General features: G+C 41.2%; 1 protein-coding gene across 2 annotated transcripts in view; it reads left to right on the forward strand.

The window, feature by feature from the left end:
- The first annotated feature begins 685 nt into the window (after positions 1-685).
- Positions 686-20,636, forward strand: part of GABRG2 (gamma-aminobutyric acid type A receptor subunit gamma2) — a 74,257-nt gene continuing 54,306 nt past the window's right edge. For both annotated transcript variants that reach the window (XM_081134738.1, XM_081134739.1), the window contains exon 1: positions 686-1,307. In XM_081134738.1, the coding sequence (XP_080990864.1) occupies positions 1,201-1,307 (107 nt within the window). In that variant the 5' untranslated portion in view covers positions 686-1,200. The remainder of the gene's footprint in view (positions 1,308-20,636) is intronic.

The following is a 20,636-nucleotide window of genomic DNA, read 5'->3' on the forward strand; positions in this document are numbered from 1 at the left end:
ACCACTCATTCACCACAGAAACGTTCAGGATTGTCACAAAATAAAATAATAACAATAATAATAGTAATAATAATAATAAAACTCAACCCTACGCAGCAAATAGAAATCCCTGTATATTATTAAATGCCCTCTTGACCCTCCCCCTTTGCCCAGCTTCCCTTCAAAAAGCCCCCTTCTGTTTTGTGGTTTATATTTTTTACCCAGGCAGCTACCTCCGTGCAATTATATTCTTCAACCTTCAACTACTTGGTGCCTCTACATTTTCACTGGGGATGGAGAGCTGAAAGGGGGTGAGCGTGTCCTTAGGAGCTTAGGGTTTCTCCGTGCCTTTTAAACCTATCAGTGTTTGCTCCCTTCGGTCAGATTTAAAATCCATCAAACCTGTTTTCAAACTCCGGGATGGTTTTACAGAGAAAAGGCCCTTCCTCCCCCGCACTCCGCTCCCCTTCCCCCCACAGTGGGACCAAGATCTCTAGGGGAGCAGGGTTTTAAATAAGAATTCTCGGCAGATCTGAGGAGACGAACCTCCAGTCATTGGTGCACAGTTTACGGGCTTGCTAAAGCTCCTCCTGGCTTTCTGGCAGCCAGCCCCTGGGTGCAGCGAAGGGTTAACAAGCCCTGGAGAGACACCACGCAAGTGTTAATTCGGCTGCAGCAGCGGCGAGCATCCTTCCACTTTGACCTCACAGTTAATCTGCGTGAGAGTTGATCAGGCAGAGATTCTCGTGATTTTCCTATTTCTTTTAAACGCACACACTCGCACACACGCACACACAGCCCTGCCCCCTCAAAAGAAAAAGAAAAACAAAGCAGACAAGCAAGCCTGCACCGATGGACCTGGGCGAGTGTGCGTGCGTGTGAGGGGCATGAGTGTGTGTGTCCCAGTGTGCGGGCCTCCCCCCTATTTTGCTCTGCGCGTCTCTCCCTGTGCCCTCCCCCTGCCTCGATTATCTGATTCCCCCAGACTGGGAAGCCGCTCCCTGAGCTGACGCTCTGATGGTATCTGCAGGCGTGTGTGCTGATCTTATTTCTGCCCCCGAATATTAATTCCTGAAGCGGTAGCGATACATCTCCCGGCCGGGACCTACGAGAGGCGGGCGGGGGAGCCACCGCCAGATCATAAGCATAATCATAATACGAAGGGGAGGGAGTCTTCTGCAACCGGAGGCAAGAAGCAGAGGGAGGGAGGGGGAAAAAGCGATGAGTTCGCCAAATACATGGAGCACAGGAAGCTCCGTCTACTGGACTCCTGTATTTTCACAGAAAATGACGCTGTGGATCCTGCTCCTGCTAACCCTCTGCCCAGGGTAAGGTGCGCCCTTTGGGGCTCCGTTTTGTTCCGGGGACGTGGGGGCAGGGGTGGGGATGTGGCCCTACGGAGACCACCCAGATTTAAAACACTCTTCCAGGATCTGGGGCTTTGTGATTTGGGGGATGTGAATGTGGGGAAGGGAGAGGGGGGAGGAGAGAGGAAGGTCACTTTCCTTCATTTATTAACGCATCGCCTTGGTCCCTGTGTGTTGTGTCTCGGCGTGGGCGCCCGAATGCCATGAGGACTGTGTCTGGGGAGCAGGGTTCTGATGTCCCCGCAAAACCATGTCGAGGTGGCTGTGCGCGGCACGCGGCGTTTGAGGCCATGTTGGAGGCGTCGGGGTGGGGGTCTGCAGGAGAGGTTGCACGGGAGGTCCTGGCACAGCCGGGAGGTGCGCGCCTGGGGAGGGGCTCGCCTCCTGTGCACCCAAGCATTGCTGGCACCTGGGCTTGGGCACTCCTAAGGTCAGCTTTGCATCCGCCCGCTGACCCGGCGGCAGGCCCCCTGACGCGCAAGCACGGTTCAGCACCAGGGACAGCAGCCCGCAGGGTCAAAGGCAAGGAGGCTGGTGCGAGGCGCCGGGTGTACACGGGGCACCCGGACCCGCAGGCAGAAGGCCAGCAGAGCCCGGGCACCGGCCGGGTCCCAGGACCCACTCGGATGACCCCTACGGCCTCCCTGCGGCGGGAGGGGGCCTCGGGGCACGGGCGAGGGAACCGGTTGGGGCATGCAGGGAGGAGCGCAGGTCTGGAAACGAGGTGGCCTTGGTGCAGTATTGAGAAATGTGCCGAACCGGGAAAGGGGACGCCAAAGCTGTGGAGCATGCATTCATGCCCTCGAGCCTTGACTCACTGAGTAGCAGGGATGGGAAGGGGGGACGGATGCCCCCAAACCCTCAGCAGGTGTGTGACAGGAGTGCTTTCACCTAAATTTTTTTTTAACTTCCTTACACCAAAAGTATCAGAGGAATATTCCTTCAACTATACTTCACCATTTATCTACCCACCTAAACATCCACCACCCCCAGCTACACCCCAGGATTTCCAGCAAGGACCAAAGGCAGGTTAGAGACGCACTATTTATACTACTTGCTCTCTCCTATATTGCTATTTTGAAATAAAGCTCTGTATTTAGGGTAATTCTACCCACCCCCCTACACCCAAGAAAATAAAAAGTAGCTATAGAATTGATCAAGCAATTGCCCTAAGGTTTTTGTGGGAGTTGACACTCTTATATAGTAGTTGTAAGGAAGAGATAAAAGGAATGGAGGTTAAACTGTCATTTTTTTTTTTTTTTATTTAAATGTACAAGTTAACTTCTCTAACGCCTCATTCTTTAGGGGAGGTAATGGGAGATGCAGGTTTCTGATAAAGAAGAGACTCAGGCAAAACAGGGAGTTTCTAAGCAGAGAGAGGGCCTGCCTAATTCTCCCAGCATTCTTTACACCTTCCTCCTCAACTACAAAAACAGTGCATTTTCATTAAGAACATCAGATTAAGTAGCTTTCTTAGAAGAGGAGATGTCCTTTGACTGGAAATGGTTTGTGGGCAAATACATTTTAGTGGGAGCCTGGAAAAATATTTTTCTATTCCAAATTTGCAGACATGTTTTTCTGCCTAATGTTGTGTGTAGCTCTTAATTGGTTCCAGATATTAGAGAGCTGATAGTTGCTTTTGGATAGAAAATATCATGCTCATATTCTTACTTTTTATGAAACCTGTGGATTAAAATCTACACAAGACATAGGGAAATATGTCTTTCCTTCCCACTCACCTTACATCCATCTTAGTAAACAACTTGGCAACTAAATAGAGGACATCCTTATGTATTTCATCTCTAATGGTCTTACTTTAACCAAAAACAAAATGTGTAATTTTATTGTTATTTGTAATAGTATCATATCTAAGATGTCTTACTTTTTGCAACAGTCCTACTTTTTCTTTTCCAATATTGTATAAGAAGTAAAACTTAGAAATGCATTTTAATATTCAATTCTTGGCATAGTGGCCTAGAAGAGCATTTTAAATAGCTTTAAATAATGGGAGTCGTGTGTCATGTGAACTCTCACATAGGAGTGTCACATTTTCTCAGTAATGACAGAAACAAGTCATTGCAGCTCCATGCAGAGAATTCGATCAGAGTTTCAGTTTGCTGCAATCCCATAAAAAAAAAAAAAAAAGCCATTTGTGTGGCTGCATCAGGCTGGCTGTAAATAGGAGGTTTGATCTGAAGCTGATCCTAAAGAAGGACCCCACGTCACTGGGAAAATGTGGGCTTCTTAGGAGACAATCTGAAAGGGGCTTTCATGGTAAATGGCAATAGAACCACCTAGACAGTTGAAAGGAAAATTTTAAGACATTTAATTGACTTTTTCATTGACATAACTCCAAAGAATAAGTCCCCCTCCCCCTCATTAAACAGACTAAACTCATTAGGTTGTGTTTATGCAAAAACAAAGAGGAACAGAAAGCATCAGAGTGAAAATATTCACCGCTAACATCCCTTCTTACGTGTGGAATAGTTAATTTCTAAAACTCGAAAGCCCCGAAACGGTCGCCTATCTTGTATACAGCCCTGTCATAAGCGTCGCCTGGAGAACTTGCTAAATGCAGATTCCTGGCCCAGGCACTGGAAGATGCTGAACCGCTGTGTCTGGGGTGGAGCCCAGGAAGGTTCATCTTCAACAAGTCCCTAGGCCGCGGTGACGAGAAGTGGCATGTGCGCTAGTCCCTAGGCCGCGGTGAAGAGAAGTGGCATGTGCGCTAATTTCCCAAGTTTACTTGTCACCCTACTACGAGCGCTGTGATGACGGCCACTTTGTTAATGGCCTGAGCAGAAGGAATCGGTTGCACCTCCCAAGTTTTTGCCTGTGTGTAAGTCACTGAGCACGTTACACCAGCCACAGAGAGTCAGGGACAGCTCCAAAGGATGCTAATAAACCGCCTCACGTATGAGAAAACATTGGCTGAAACACAGACAGAGGCCTCTCTTTAAAGGTATGTATGCATGTGTATGTAATTGTATTTTCAAACTACATACACTCTACATACATATATTCAGACATAGAGGTTTTAAAACAAACTTCCTAATTTTATAAACTCTTTTGATGTAACTAAATTCCATCTCAGAGTAAAAAGTGCCTTAAGAAGAAAGAAGTAAACATACAACAAAAACTTATTTAGAGTAAACAAGAGTAAGTGCTAGAAGTAAAGATGTTTTTTTCCTTAGAATAAAATTAGATTTCATAGTACACTTTGAGTGATAATTTTTCAAGGGTAGACTGAGCAGGGGTGAATTTGATTAAATTTGTGATAATCCACCTGTACTTTGAAGTGTTAGCACTTAATTTAAAAAATACATTGAGTTTCAAATTTGTAAATATGCTCTGTTCTTAGCTGTTGCTTGAACAGAAATACTTCAGGTGACTTTTCTTATGAGCTGCTAAACTTTTTTATCCCATAACTAATGTTTCAGGAAAATATTGTGACTCTTCATTGTAACTCTGTTTGCTTACAGAATTAACCTCTACAGACAAGCTTGTTATTTCCCATCTTTCCTAATGTTCCACCTGGTTTTATTTAGAAGAAAAAAAAAAAAACCTGTTCCCTCAGCATATTTAATTGCTTAGTTGTAGACATAATATTGCAAATAGTCTACACTCAGGCAAACATCTACCTGAAGAAAGAAAAAAAATAATCACCAAATATTTCCCAGAATCCAGCTGCCCACCACTCTCTAGACAAAAGATCTGGATCATAAGCAGGAATTTCAAAATTGGCTTTTAATTTCAATAATTAGTGACATAAATGTCTGCTTATATCTTAGACTCAGTTTAGAAGGGCTGGGAACTAATCTGCTCAAAATAATTGAATTACCGAATATTAAATGACTTAAGTCTCTGTTCTACATATTTTAAAATGTGTTTCATGCAAGGATTTCTGCTCAAGTTCAAATGAAGCTAAAACTAACTTTAGAGACTTTATCTTTACTGTAAATAATACATCACTAAGGTCCTGGCTTTTTCTCACTGTTACAATTTCCTAGCCTTCCAAGACAGACTTTCCACCCTTTAACTACAAGTAGACTTCGCTGGAATGACATACTTGTGGTTGAAAGAAGAATTTGCCATCCAAAAATGTGTCTCTTTTGCATAAGGAATATTTTGGGCTGATTATTTTTAAGAAACAGCAGATGCAGAAGCTCTGAAAGCCAGTAGAAGTTACCCTTTGGGAAGAGGCATTTACATTTACAAGGGAAATCTCCATGTGTAAAGGTGTCTCCCTCCCAGTCCCCGGAACAGGAAGGCTAAATCTGGAGAAACTCTTATCAGTGGAGAAGGCAGGGGCTTAAATCTTCATATAACCATATCTCCAGTTTACTCTGCTTTGCTTGATAACCTCCCACATCTGCCATCCCCCCAACGTCATCTTTTGCCTTTAGCTGGAGGTGGTATTTAAGGTGTTGGACTGGACATTCCGGGGCGTTACTCAGTGTTCCTGGGTATCTCCCATGGATGCAGGAGGTTACCCATCTTGTTAAAAATTTCTGTTTGTTTCTCTCCTGTTAACCTGTCTTTTTATTACAGCCAAGAACCTAGAAAATTAGAGGGAAAATTATTTTTCCTTCCCTACATGGTTCTCCAAAGTACTTCTGCTAAAGTCACAGATCACAGGAGATTGGCGAAAAGTTATAATTACCACAGTTCAGGAACTGGTTGATCACCTTGGGTGTCAGCACAGTTTAAGGGCTTAAAATTCAGGATTTCAATTGGTATGGGCATTCCAGATATGATCACCTATTCAGACAGATGTAAAGAGTGTATCCCTCCACTACTGGCTTATAAGAGATCTATGTGACATCTTCAGAGTTAGTGTGGGCGATGAAGGAATTTTCCTCTGCTCTCCTAGGTTCTTCCAGCTGGTCTAAGAATTAAATCTACATGAGACAGATTAAGAGGAGAAAATAACCAAATTTAATTACATACGTACGCATGGCAACCCCGCATACACGAGGGAGTCAGAGACCCCACACACATGACAGCTTCCGAGCCAGAAAGGGGAAATGCGGCGTATGTGATATTCTTAACTAAGGGCGAGATGAGGCCCTCGGGCTTCAGAGAGCACTGAAGGGTGACACAAAGGGCAGACGTTCAGTAACTGACAGCGTGCCCTGCCATACAAATAGGTCACAAAAGGTTACCTCTGATCATTTCCTATTAAGGGCAAGGCCTCTAATTCAAATTCTTCTAGGTAACTGGGGAAAGCGGGGACAGAATTTCTGTTGAGCCCAGAGGGTCACAGTTTGCTTTAGCTCAAAATAATCCACATACCACAGAAGCACATTTTGGGGTGACTTGTTCTGAACCCCTATGTCAGAAATTAACTAGTCACAACAAAATATCAATTTCAGACATTCAAATCTACTCATGTCATACATGCACACACACACTGAACGAACACTTTACATATAAATATTAAAATGTATTTTAATTAATATATATAAATTATGTTTCAAATATATAAAATATATTTTAATGAATTAATACATAATTAATATATATTACATATACTTAACTTTCACTAACATCTGTGAAGTAGTTATTGTCAACCACATTTGACAGATTAGGAAATCAAGATTATTGACAGATTAAATGACCCGCTTAAAAGCAACAGATAATTAGAAGTATTAAATATATGCTTTATAAAATAATAAAGTAATAAAGGAGCATGTGTATGGATAGAGATAGATATAGATGTCTAATGATAAAAACATATATTTGTGCGTGTGTGTGTGTGTGTGCGTGTGTGTGTGTCTCCTGGGCTTCCAGTCCCCTGTCTGTTAATGGGTGCCCTCCAGGTACCAGAGCGCAGCTCCCACTTGTCAGTAGCACTGAGTCCCCCAAATAGTTATCAGTAAGATCACCGTGAGTCCCTCCCCGACCTGTCAACAGTGTTGATTGACCTGAAGTCTCTCCTTCCCGTGGTCCCCACCACTCACTCGCCCAGCGCGTCGCACTGTCTTACCCAGACCCCCTTCTCCTCCAGCTGGGCCTCAGAAGGTCTGTCACCTCCTTGCTTTATCTCTTGGGCCATTGCCACTCTTACGTCAGTGTGTTCTTTCTTAAATATGCCTTTTTTTGTATAAAGAAAAGGTGACTTGGAGTTGTCACTCCAAAAAATATTTAAACAAATATATACACACAAATGATCATGAGAACTGGTTATGTTTTAGATCTGTCACTATTTTCTGAAAATTTTGACCAGTTTTTATCCCATCAACACTGTTTTCTCACAAGAGTAGCTAACTCGTGGAGATTATCTATATTTATTGGCGTTAATTTTTATAATTATTTGACTCTATCTTCGGACACTAGAATCCAGAACAGATACCTTATTTCCAATAAGCCCATTGAACAAATTAAAATAATCTATATAATAGCATGTTCTGAGATTCTCAGTCTCCATCAAGCACACCATTCTTAGATTTATCTTCTTATTTTTATTGAAAGCTCTCAGCAGAAATGCTTAAAAAATAATCTGCTGTTTGGTTGTTTTTAAGAGTTTAAAAAAACATGTTAAATGGCATTATTTAGATCCTGAACCAATATTATGCTTAGAAAATACATTTTCTTAATGGTTAAGTCTCTGTATATAAAGCATAGCTTAATCTGCAATTCAGTCATTTAGCTTCTGCATGTCATCCCATTTTTAAAGAAAAGATCTTGCCCCTCCATTGAGCAGATTTATAGGGTAATTTGCTGCACTCTTCCTACACAAATCCTTAGAAAAGCGAAAGACAAAATCAAGGCAACTATATTGAATATTAAAATAGAAATAACATTACTACTTTAATATCTGGATATTTATATCTTCAATAAGTAGATATTTAAGGTTAATATTTTTAATCACCTCAATTATACATGCAACTGCTTGGATAACTTTGGCATGTGATCACTTACGATCAAGTTTAATTTCTAGAGGAATAAGAAAATGTAATTTCTAGAAACTGGGGCTTTAATTTTTCTGAGAATGCAGGCATGGGTGCTCTTCCTCTCTATAGCCTTGTGTGTTAGGTGAAGAGGGTATTTTATCAGCCTGATGGCTATAAAGCATGAGACAAAGAGCCGAGGGGACTTCCACAGCTCCCCGGATATTATCTGTGAAGCAGGATTTAGCCTCCCCACTTTCATTCAGTCTTATGCCACGCCACACAAGCATGGTCACCCTTTTCCTTTCTAAAAGTAAGAAAATAATTAGATTGTTTTGAGATATGAAAGACCCCTTCAGTTTGCTTTAGTGGAGTGTTATTTGCTATTCATTTCTTTATTATTCTCTAGAATAAATATCCTTTAAAGGGAAATAAAAAGTTCTTTTAAATTACACATTAGAGTAAAAATAAAATTTAACTTCAAATCATATTAACCTCTATAGTATTATGATATGGGTGCAAAATATGGTAATAATTGTATATCATTATAAAACTCATTGTACAACTCTATAGATATAGTGCCACGTAAATGCTAAATAAGTAGTTCTGGTATTACACTTTTTATCCATCCATAAAGAAAACCATATGAATACCAAATAACATAATAGAAGGGAAAAGAAGGAATTCTTTTTAAGCAAAGATCCTCTGTAATCATTGAAATCCTGCCACAAACCCAAATTTAGTTGTACAACCAAAGTTTACCTAGTGAGACAAATATATACTGAGTTCTGTAATTTATTTGGACATTAATACAACGGCCCAAACAAACTGATTATAACTTGTCAATGTAATCTTGGTAGAAAGAAATAAATGAATGACTCTCATTTATGCTATTTTTGGAAGGTTATCAGTCCTTTTTTATAAATTGCTTTTGACATATATAGAGAAAACTACTCTAGATACAAAACGTATTTAGGTATAGTGTTTCAGCTGGATCTGTGCTAGGAACTGGATGTGTAATTATGGGGAAGCAGAGGCCGTGAAGTCTGCCATCGTGGAGGCTGAGTCTCATGGGATAGCAGTGATCAAAGAGGTATACAAATAATTATTAGATTTTCACTCAGGTAAATGCCACATAAGAAAGTCACATGGTTCTCTAACAGCTCTCCAGCAAAGCGAGAGCAAAGGACAGAGAAACATTTGATAATCCTGCTGAAACTGATCTACAGCCATCTAATTGATTGATTTTCATATTCCAACACTTTTCTTGGCCATAATAGTTTTTGCTGAATTTGTTGCCCTCAGTTGCAGAGGTTTTCACTTGAAAATGAATGGTATTTTTTTGAAGAAGAAAAGTGGTGGAAATTTTTAAAAAGTGCTCTGAAAACTATTTTTCTTCAGTATTTTAAGGAATTACCCATGTAATGAACAAACAACATATTAAAGACAATTAAATAAAGCAACATGGTCATATATGACATTATTTTAACATAGACTAACTTTACAAATCAATGGCCAGTCGATGGCATTTTGCTCCACTTACTCCCCTATCCTGTAGGTTTTCAAGTTATATGAGCAGAAATTGTCTGTTTTCCCACCACTGCCTGCAACTGATTTACCTTCTCTGAGTCATTGTCAATCCAATATAAGTAGTCAAAATATAGGGGTAAAACAAAACAAAACAAAACATAACCACCTTAAATATACACATCAGTTGTGAGCTTCAATTAATTTCAGAAATATTAGGGCATGAAAATGTGGATGTAATAGGATCAAGAAACACAGTGAACATTTTGAAGCTTTTTTGAATTAAGTGCAAACACACTGTGTATGGCCTATAAAAATATGTACAGAACAATATTTTAGTGCCTCAGTGATTTTCAATATACATTATAATCTTTGGCAGGAGTATAGATCATAGTAATTATATGCTAATAAATTACCAACTGCTTTTTAAAATCTATTTAACTATTTTCTTCCAGGTTCCCCCTTCATCCTATTCTATTAGAATAAGCAATCATTTCATTCCTTTTAAAATAATTACCATTCTAAAAGCAAGGTGTCCTACCCTCGTGCATGTGCGTGCAAATTTGCAAACCTGGGTATTTAATTAAAAACTTTACAGTCTCTTGCATTTTAGCCATTATATTGGGGCTAAAGTTGTATCTATCAGGCTTGGGGTTTTGTTTTATTATATTTTATTTTATTATTGACTTAAAGAAGTACTTCATGAATTTTAAGTAAAAATCCATGTCAGATATGTGTAATGAAAATATTTTTCCCGTCTTTGGGTTCTTTATTTATTTATTATAAAGTAAAATTTGTTATTTTTTTTATTATGGACAGCATTTTCCCCCCTGTATCCTCTAAGAAATTTTTGCCTTCCTTAAGTTTGCAAAGATATTTTCATACATTTTTTGGAAGATTTATAGTTATAGTTTTTTCATGTAGCTCTATGATCCATCTCAAATTATTATTAATTTTATTTACTACATGTTAGAAGTTAGTATGTATTTCTCCCCATGCATTTATCCAATTGTTTCAACCCCAGTTTTTAAAATGATTTTCCTTTATCCATGGGCATTCCTCAGTTACTTTGCCCAAATGTTTTTAGCATACATGGCTAGGCCTATTTCTAAGATATGTACTCTACTCCATTGCTCTACTTGTCTATGCTCATGTCAGCACTATATGACTTGGATCACTTTACATTTACAGTAAACCTTAAAATCAGGTAATAAATAGGAAATACATTCATGTGTATTCTTTTTTGTAAGACCCATTTGTCTATTTTAAATCGTTCATACCCTTATGTTTTAGAAAATTTTCCAATTTATATCAAAACAAAACAAAAAATGTCCCACTGTATCTTTGTTGTGAGCTTCACAACATTTGTTGAAATGGTGTTGGATCAATAGATCAGTTTAGAAAGTATTCATATTTTTGACCATTTTAAGTCTTTCCACCTACAAACATGGTTTAGCTCTCCACCTGCTCTGGTTTTCTTTCCTTCCTCTCTCTAACTTACTGTGTTTTTCAGTGTCAACATCTAGCACATTTTCCTTAAGTTTATTCTTAAGTACTTTGTGTGTTTCATTCTATTTTAATATTTATTTTCTGAATGTTTATCATTATAATATAGAAAAGCAATTTACTTTATATATGAATGCATAACCTGTGATATTAGTTCTAGTAATTAATTCTAATAGATTTTGTTGATTCTTGGTGATTTTTACATATAATAGTGCCATCTGTAAATAAAAACCATTTCACTGCAGAATGACTTCTTAAACATAAATATGGGTGTTATATTGTTATATTAAAGCTTTGCAATAACTCCCCTTCCTCCCATAAGATAAGATCCAACTGTCTTAGAGTTATAGGCAATATGACCATATATTTATTGTACAAAATGGAGAAATTTTTATAGTGAGAGAGGGCATCATTACGAATGATTATGTCAGAACCACAGGTGCCAACTGGAACTTTCCCAGGCAAACTGGGCATATGATCACTCAATATGGTCCTTCCTGATCTGCTCCCCGACAGCCTGTCCAGCATCAGCCCCTGCGCCCGTCGGACACACGCCATTGCCATCTCACTATATCTCATCAGGTTCTTGTAAACATCAGTCTCATTTTCCTACCTTCTTTCCAGGTACCACTTTTAGAGACTTTTCACCCTTTTTCCACTTTCATTTTCTTTTAAACCTTTTAGTTCATTAATACAGAAATTTCATCTGAGAGATGTTTAAGGATCTGTGAGATATTTTTATTATAAATCTTTCTATTTGTAGTCAAAAAGGAGAGATCACAGTGAACGAGTTTAACTAAGCTAATATTTTTGAAAGCATGACAAAATATTCAATATGAAAAGTGACTCTAAATAGATTTTTAAAAAATTTTCCAATCATATCACATGTCACCTCACCCAAGCTCTTTTATATAATAAAATAAACAGCAAATAAATCAACTCAGTGCCATAAAAAAAAAAGATAAAAATAAATGCAAAGTGGACAAATTTCTCTCCTTGTGCTTCAGGCCCTCCTGCCATAAACACTTATTGAGTTCCTAATTCTTGTTTTGCTCTGTACCGGAGATAAAACAGTGAGAAAAACAGACATCTTCTTAATCCCCCTGCACCTTGCAGTGTGGAGACGGGCAGACAGCAAACAAACAGAGACACTTCTAAGTATGATCAATGCTAAGAAGTAACTAAGGAAGTGTGGAGTCATGGAGAAAATCAAGAAAAAAATTTACTTTAGATAGACGATCAGGAAAGTCTGTTGAGTAATGGATAAGAAATTTAGATTATAAGGAAATGAAAAAATTCAGCCATGAGAAGACTGCAGGGAAGTCCTTTCTCATCACTGGTACAGTAGGTACAAGGACCCTGAAAGGAGTAAAAATCTGCTTTTTTTTTCCTTTCAAGAATGTCAGGTAAGTAGAATCGTATAGTTCACTTAGCACAGAGCCTTTAGATTTATCTAAGTTACTGAGGGGCTAATAAGCACATTACAGGATGTTCGACACTGTCCTGGCCGGGTGGCGCTGCTGGTTAGAGCATCATCCTGTGCGACGAAAGGCTGCAGGTTCCATCCCTGGTCGGGGCACATACGGGAGGCAGCCGATCAATGTTTCTCTCTCACATTGATGTTTCTCTCTCCCTCTCTCTCTAAAAAAAAAAAAATTTAAAAAAAATGTTCAACATTATTAGCCACAGCCATTAGGTAAAGCAAATTAAAACCATCATGTAATACCACCATTCGCCTATCAGAATGGGCCACGAAAAATCAGCATTGGCAAGACCAAGTGCTGGTAAGGACATGGAGCAACCGGGTCTTTCTCACGTTGGGAGTGGAAATAGAAAATGGAGAAACATTTGGCAATTTTATTTAAGAGTCAACATATACCCAACGTATTACTTATTTTCAATACATTTAGAATATTTTTGAATTTTATATACTTGAATGAATATGCATCTGAACAGATGCGGACACTTCATGCCATAGAATCAGCCCTCATTTTCATTCCCTGGCTCTCGGTGGCCTTTAAACTATCCTAAGTGTGGGACAGTTTCCCCTTTTGTCCAGGGACCATGAGAAATACACAGAGATTCTCCCGTCCACCTGTGGCCTCCCTACAAATAGGTGAACTCGTTTGTATATTTGTATGTACTATCTTACCTTCTACTTGCTGAAAGAGGGAACCAAAAGCTTTATCAGTTCCCCAAAATGTTTTATGTTCTAGAGAAAAATATTCCTCTTACATAGAAATTGAAATTTGGAAGCGAACACGGAGGCACGCCGACAGCACTGACCTTAACGCCAAGTGGGAGATACTGGCAGAGGAGATTAGTCATATTCCACCCTGTGGCGACGTGTTTTATTATTGCCCGGTATTGTCACTTAAGTGCTGCGTTTTTCTAGCTGCTCAGGTATTCGCCTCCTTAAGTAGACGGGAGGTGTTGTGATACCAACACTGCAATTGGAATGTCTTCCCATCTCTGACTGCTCCTCGCACAAAAGCATCTAAAATACATGCCGATCACCTGAAGCACCAAGGAATCGAAATCTGTAAGGAACTGTCTCCCAAATTCGGCCACCTTCACAGTTTTACTTTTCCAAACAGAAGACAGCTAAAAAGTAAATACAATGAAACTAGAACAGTGTTACCATGCTGCAATTATATACTGTTTTCTACCAGAAGTGCTGAGCTTGATGTTGCTGTCCTTAGAAATCAGGTTAGCAAATTGAAAAACGTGGTTAAAGGCAAATTACAAATATAATGAGACTCTGTCCTTAATATAATTGGATGTGCTGAAGAAAATTTAAAAAGGGAAACATTTTCTAATTATATGTTTTCCAGTCTTTTGATGCTATGATATGTGACACTTAGAATTGTCTTGGGAGCCAGGGGCAGGTATCCTCAGCTTTGGGGAACACTAATATGGGGTGATCTTAATAGTACATAAGTATTGATGGCAATCACATGATGGTACTTTATATAGGCAGCTCATTTTAATATTAGCTATAATTCTTACATACGCATATTTGTAAAGAATGAGTCTTACCAAGATAATTTTCACAAACATTGAATCTTTAAAAATAATCCATACTCTCATTGATTCACTTCATACTCTGAGAAACATTCATGTCTAATCAAGCGCCAGGCACTTGCAAATGTTTGGAAAATAACACTGTTGAAGACAAAAACACTTCTTGCCCTTGGGGACCTAATAGTGTTCTACTTTTAAGGCTCACACCTAAACCTATTTTTAAAAAACACTTTTGCTGTTGTTATTATTACAGGGTAAAATGTATAAAAAGTGCATAATACATAAATATGGTTCAATGAATGATCACAAATTGAAACCAAAACCTATATAACCACCAACCTCATCTGGAAATAAAATATTACCAGCACCCCAGCAAACATCCTCAGGCCCATCTCAGTTCCTTGCCTCTTTCCCTTCCCTTGAAGTGACCATCGTTCTGACTTTCAGCTCTGTGGTTCAAACTGGCTTGTTATTAAAATTTACAAAACAGAAACACACTGCATGTGTGCACGCGCACCTGCGTGTAGCAACTTTTGCTCAAATGTTTAGTTTTCAGATTCATTCTGCTGCATGTAGCAATAGCCCGTTATTTTGTATTGTCATATATTTCAGTGTGTGAATGCACCGTATTTTATGTATCAATTCTTCTGTTGACTTGGATTCCATTCATTTCTATTACCAGTAATGCAACTAGGAACGTCCTGTGCATGTCTCTGAGTAGACATATGCACGCATTTCTTTTTAGCATAAATCTAGGGATGGCATTCTTCACATATAGGATACCCCGGTGCTCCGCAGCAGCAGATAGTGCCACAGTGTTGTCCCTCCAGCAGTGTGGGAGTGCTAGCTGCTCTGCATTCTCCCACTTTTTTAATTAAGAAAGGTTAAAACAAACCAACAACAGCAACAAAGCTACGGTGCGCTACTAACCAGGAGAAAGGGGCTTCCGTCATAACCCTAGAATGTGACCTGACATGGATTTTTTTCCTGTTTACACCCCTTGGCCCCGTGGATGTTGTAGTTGCCTTCTCCACATTCTCCTTCCTCACTGTCTTCATTATCCCGGTTTTCATTGGTATTTGTGAAGCCCATGTGCTTTTCGGGGGTGACTTCATCTTTGATACTAGTGGTGGGACATAAAATTAGACTAAAATAATTAATACAGTCCCATTCTGTAGCAATACATATCACTTTCAAAGTATTTGGGCTAATGATACACAAGATGAGACTCAGGCTTTAAAATTTTATATGCCAGTGCCTCCCAATTTAGTTTGAATGTTCTGATACATGCAATAAAATTGATCTTTGTTAATCACACGCATTTATTTTATATGGGTCATTGGTGATGGCTAATGAGGTGAACAGTTTGCATTTTACATATTGGAATATATAATTCTGATAATGGACTGAGTCAAATAAATACACTTGCCAACAGCTATCCTCATATTTTAAAAGATGAACTAGGTCTGAGCTAAGAAAGTCATGATGAGTAGGACAATTCACTCTCAGAGTGGATACTGAGCGATGTGCTTCCCTGCCCTGACTGTACTGATTTGCACGCACACACTCATCTGTACACGCCTGGGCACTGAGCACCCTTCCCCACAGGTCCTGGGCCGTCTATACATGTCCTCGCTGGGAGGTATGGGACCCTGAAGGCCACTCCAGGCCCTATATGGAGGAGCAACGGGGACCCCAATGCTCCTACTCACTGCAGTGTCTCTCAAGAGCGCCCAGTCCTCCGGACAGTACAGGCAGGGCCCCTTCCTCCCGATCGGACACTGCGTCCCCTACGACCTGGGATGACAGGTGCTCGCTTTACACACCTGCTCCTGTCCTTCCCACCACAGTCCCCCTCTGGCAGCGGCTGGAGGAGCCCTGTGAAATGACCTCGCCTCCCTCCCGCAGCGCGCGTCGCTTTCCAAGCCCAGAAATGGTCTGAGGGAGGCATCTGATCACATCCGTTAGGTTAAACTGGGAGCTTTGCTTTCGAAATCTAATCGCTGGTATCTGCAATGGCAAGCTTATGAAATCTGAATGTTATTAACTTGGTGCTGAAGATGCCATACTTTTATTGAGCTCGGGCATAAACTAATTTATTGTCCTAAGGGAAAATGAGCTGGAGCAACCATTTATTTTGGTTGATCCTATTTTTGATGAATGTACAGTGGCAGATTCTCTGGCCCCAATTCCCGTAATGGTTTAACATTTTGGTTTTGGCAAGCTAAAGTGACTATCGGTAAATATCATTTGTTCCTTCAAACCCACTGGTGTTTGGTATCCTAAAGACAGAATATATATGTATATTTCTCTGACACACGTAGGTAAATAGGGGATAATTATAGGAATATCAGTGCTTTAAGGATTATGTGGGAGAATGTATGTGAAGTCCCTAAAGTTATTCTTAGAACACAGTGAATATTTCACAGTAGCCAGTGTTGGTTTTATTATTTACCTTAAGAAAACAATTAGAAAAAAATAAAAAGAGCCCTGACTGGGTAGCTCAGTTGGTTAGAGTGTCGCCCAGATATCTCCGGTCAGGGCACTCAGATATGAAAATCAACTGATGAATGCATAAATAAGTGGAACAACAAATCTCTCTCTCTCAAAAATCAATTATTTAAAAATTATTCTTTCCACAAATCTTAATCAAGCGTGCACTCCTGGAATTTATAGTCTAGTAACAGAGACAGGCAATGAGCCGGTCAATAAATACACATTCTGTTCAATGCTAAGAAGCAGATAAGGAACTGCACAGAACGCACAAAGGTGGAGAAGGTGGCACAGGGAGAGGCGGTGGCAGACGGCCGCCCTGAGAAGGCAAGGTTTGCGAGGAAGCTGAAAGGTAGGAAGGAGTGAGCCTTCCAAGTGCGGTCTTGGAGGGCGGGGAAAAGGGAGGCTGTCGGCAGGAGGGACAATGTGTGCAAAGGTGCTGGAGCGGGCCAGGTCTGTGGAGCTCAGCAAGCGCTCAGGCGCCAGCGGGGAACACGGGGAACACGGGGAACAGTGGGGAACACGGGGAACACGGGGAACGCGGGGAACAGCGGGGAACACGGAGAACACGGGGAACACAGGGAACAGCGGGGAACAGCGGGGAACACGGAGAACACGGGGAACACGGGGAACAGCGGGGAACACGGGGAACAGTGGGGAACAGCGGGGAACGCGGGGAACGCGGGGAACAGCGGGGAACGCGGGGAACGCGGGGAACAGCGGGGAACGCGGGGAACGCGGGGAACAGCGGGGAACAGCGGGGAACGCGGGGAACAGCGGGGAACAGCGGGGAACAGCGGGGAACGCGGGGAACAGCGGGGAACAGCGGGGAACGCGGGGAACAGCGGGGAACAGCGGGGAACAGCGGGGAACGCGGGGAACAGCGGGGAACGCGGGGAACAGCGGGGAACGCGGGGAACGCGGGGAACGCGGGGAACAGCGGGGAACGCGGGGAACGCGGGGAACAGCGGGGAACAGCGGGGAACGCGGGGAACGCGGGGAACAGCGGGGAACGCGGGGAACGCGGGGAACAGCGGGGAACGCGGGGAACAGCGGGGAACAGCGGGGAACGCGGGGAACAGCGGGGAACAGCGGGGAACAGCGGGGAACAGCGGGGAACGCGGGGAACAGCGGGGAACAGCGGGGAACGCGGGGAACAGCGGGGAACGCGGGGAACAGCGGGGAACGCGGGGAACAGCGGGGAACGCGGGGAACAGCGGGGAACAGCGGGGAACGCGGGGAACAGCGGGGAACACGGGGAACAGCGGGGAACACGGAGAACAGCGGGGAACACGGGGAACGCGGGGAACAGCGGGGAACGCGGGGAACACGGGGAACAGCGGGGAACACGGGGAACAGCGGGGAACGCGGGGAACACGGGGAACAGCGGGGAACACGGGGAACACGGGCACCCGCGGCTGCAGGGCCAGCCCCTTCCGTCCCCGGGCCTCCAGGCTGGGGGGTCCCGGGCGCCCCCTGCGGCGCGGCGAAGGCAGGAGCGGAGCGCGTCAGGCCGCGGGGACGCGCAGCGCAGGGAAACGCACGGAGCGCAAGCCCAGGCTCAGGGATTTTCAGTGGAAAACTTTCAGAAGGTTTCATTTTCTGGCATATATGTCCTGGGAGATTTATTTTGACATCTAAAACATTTTGCGTTTGACTCATTGCACCGATAAAATAAAAGTAGGCCAAAACTGTACCAATAAAAAATATTAATGAAATTAATGGTTCAAATGAATCAAATACTAATCATTTAAAAATATTTCAAGTATAAAAATAAATGAATTTTTTTATTCAACTATTTACCTACCTGTGTCAAAGAATATTTATCTATATCTATCTATTTATCATCTATCTATCATCTATCTATCTCTATATCTGTATCTATCTCTATATCTATCTCTATATCTATATCTATATCTATATCTATATCTATATCTATATCTATATCTATATCTATATCTGTCCCTATCTTTTTGAAGCCAAACAGCAATGGATTTAGAGTTACTTGAGTGAAATGTTTTTATATCTCATCCAAATGTTTGCTGTTGTACTAACCTGGGAAAGTACAATGACTAGACTTTTCTCTCACAAAACTTAGGGTTTCATGGAATCTATGGGAATCTGAAATGCTTGGATTAAAATTTAGGATTCCATAAACTATATGATTAATCTTCACAGTGGCAAATATTCAGAATACATATCAAAGTTCGAATATTTAGAATCTTCTAGATTAATGAGAGCAATCTCTCATTAACCTGTCGTTCCAGGATTCATTTTGTTTTTCTAAGCCACTTATTTGTCCTAAATAAAATCATTCTTTGTTTCTGATTATAAACATGAACGCATTGCATGTTTGTATTCATGCATAAATTTAAATCATGCATAAAACTGTAAAAATGAAAATAAAAATTAATAACCTAACTTACAACATGGCGATTCAGAGTCAGGTCTCAAATAGGAATCTGGGGCCCTGGCTGGTGTGGCTTAGTGGTTTGAGCATCGGCTCATGCACCAAACGGTCGAGGGTTTGATCTGGGTTGAGGGCATGCACCCGAGTTGCAGGTTCGATCCCCAGACCGGTTAGAGCATGTGTGGGAGGGAACCAATGGATGTCTCTCTCTCTCTCCCCCCCTTCCACTCGCTCTAAAAATCAATGGGGAAAATGTCCTCAGGTGAGAATTAACAAAGACAAAATAAAAAAAGTAGGAACCCGGGAATCTCTATTTTTAAAAGAGCTCACCCCGGCACACACACACACACACACACACACACGCACACCCCAGAGGAAGACCACTGATTAAAACATTTTTATTGAGTTTCTCTAATTTTAATATGTATATGAATCACTTGAAGATCTTATTAAAATCAAGATTCTGATTCAGGAGTCCGGGTAGGGCCCAGGGTTCTGAATTTCTAGCAATTTTCCAGGAGATGCTTATTTGGCTCTCCAAAGCTCCCAGTCAGGTGGCTTCTAACAATTTTTTAAATGTTTTCAAAAATGGAAGCTTTACAAGATTTTCTGCACTTTCAGAAATTATCATTCAAACTACAAAAAAAAAAAAGTTCCCATTATGATAACTTAAGAGTAATTTCAATTTCAGTTCTTTCCCTTGATAGATTATTTTTTAAACTAAAGGACCCAAGAAGGAGTAGTCACTTTTAAAGGCTATTAATTTAAATAGGTGCCTTTAGCTGGAAGTCTGAATTTGTGTTTGTTCTTAGCTGCTCAACTGTTAAGTCGATTTTCTTGACTCTATCAAACTGTTTCCTCCCTGGCCTTCTCATGAGGCTCACGGTTCTATGGATGCCTTATCTAACGGTCAGACCTCATTACCCCTCGATTGTTCACCTGTAAATGTGGATGTTTTTGACTCCAAAGAATTATAGAGAAAGAAAGAGCCAACACTGAATGAGAGGTTCTTTTTTCTTTTTGTAAGACAAATCTGGACACAATCCCAGATTATGCATCAGCCCTATTAATTTAGACCTCAGCTGGGAAAGCTCTAGAGGATAATAACTCCATTTATTTATAATGTAAGGGGCTCATTATTTTTCTTCCTGGAAAACATCTGTTTTCAGTCCTCCTCAGCCTGTATTAGATAAAAGCCTGGAGGCGGCATCAGTAGAATCAGGTTGTAGTTACAAGGTTGGAGCTGTTGTTATAAACCTCGCAGTGGCCTCTTTATAATAATAATTATCATAAACCTATTTCCAGAACTATGTGTTAGGCACTAGGCTAAGCATTGAATAAGTATTATCTTAACCTTACACAAAAATGCAATGTGGATACTAGCCATTAACTTTATTTTGAAATGAGAACGTCGACGTTTAGCCAGGTTAAATAATT

This window comes from Miniopterus schreibersii (genome assembly GCF_964146895.1).
Source record: "Miniopterus schreibersii genome assembly, chromosome: 4".
In the NCBI taxonomy this organism is placed as follows: Eukaryota; Metazoa; Chordata; class Mammalia; order Chiroptera; family Miniopteridae; genus Miniopterus; species Miniopterus schreibersii.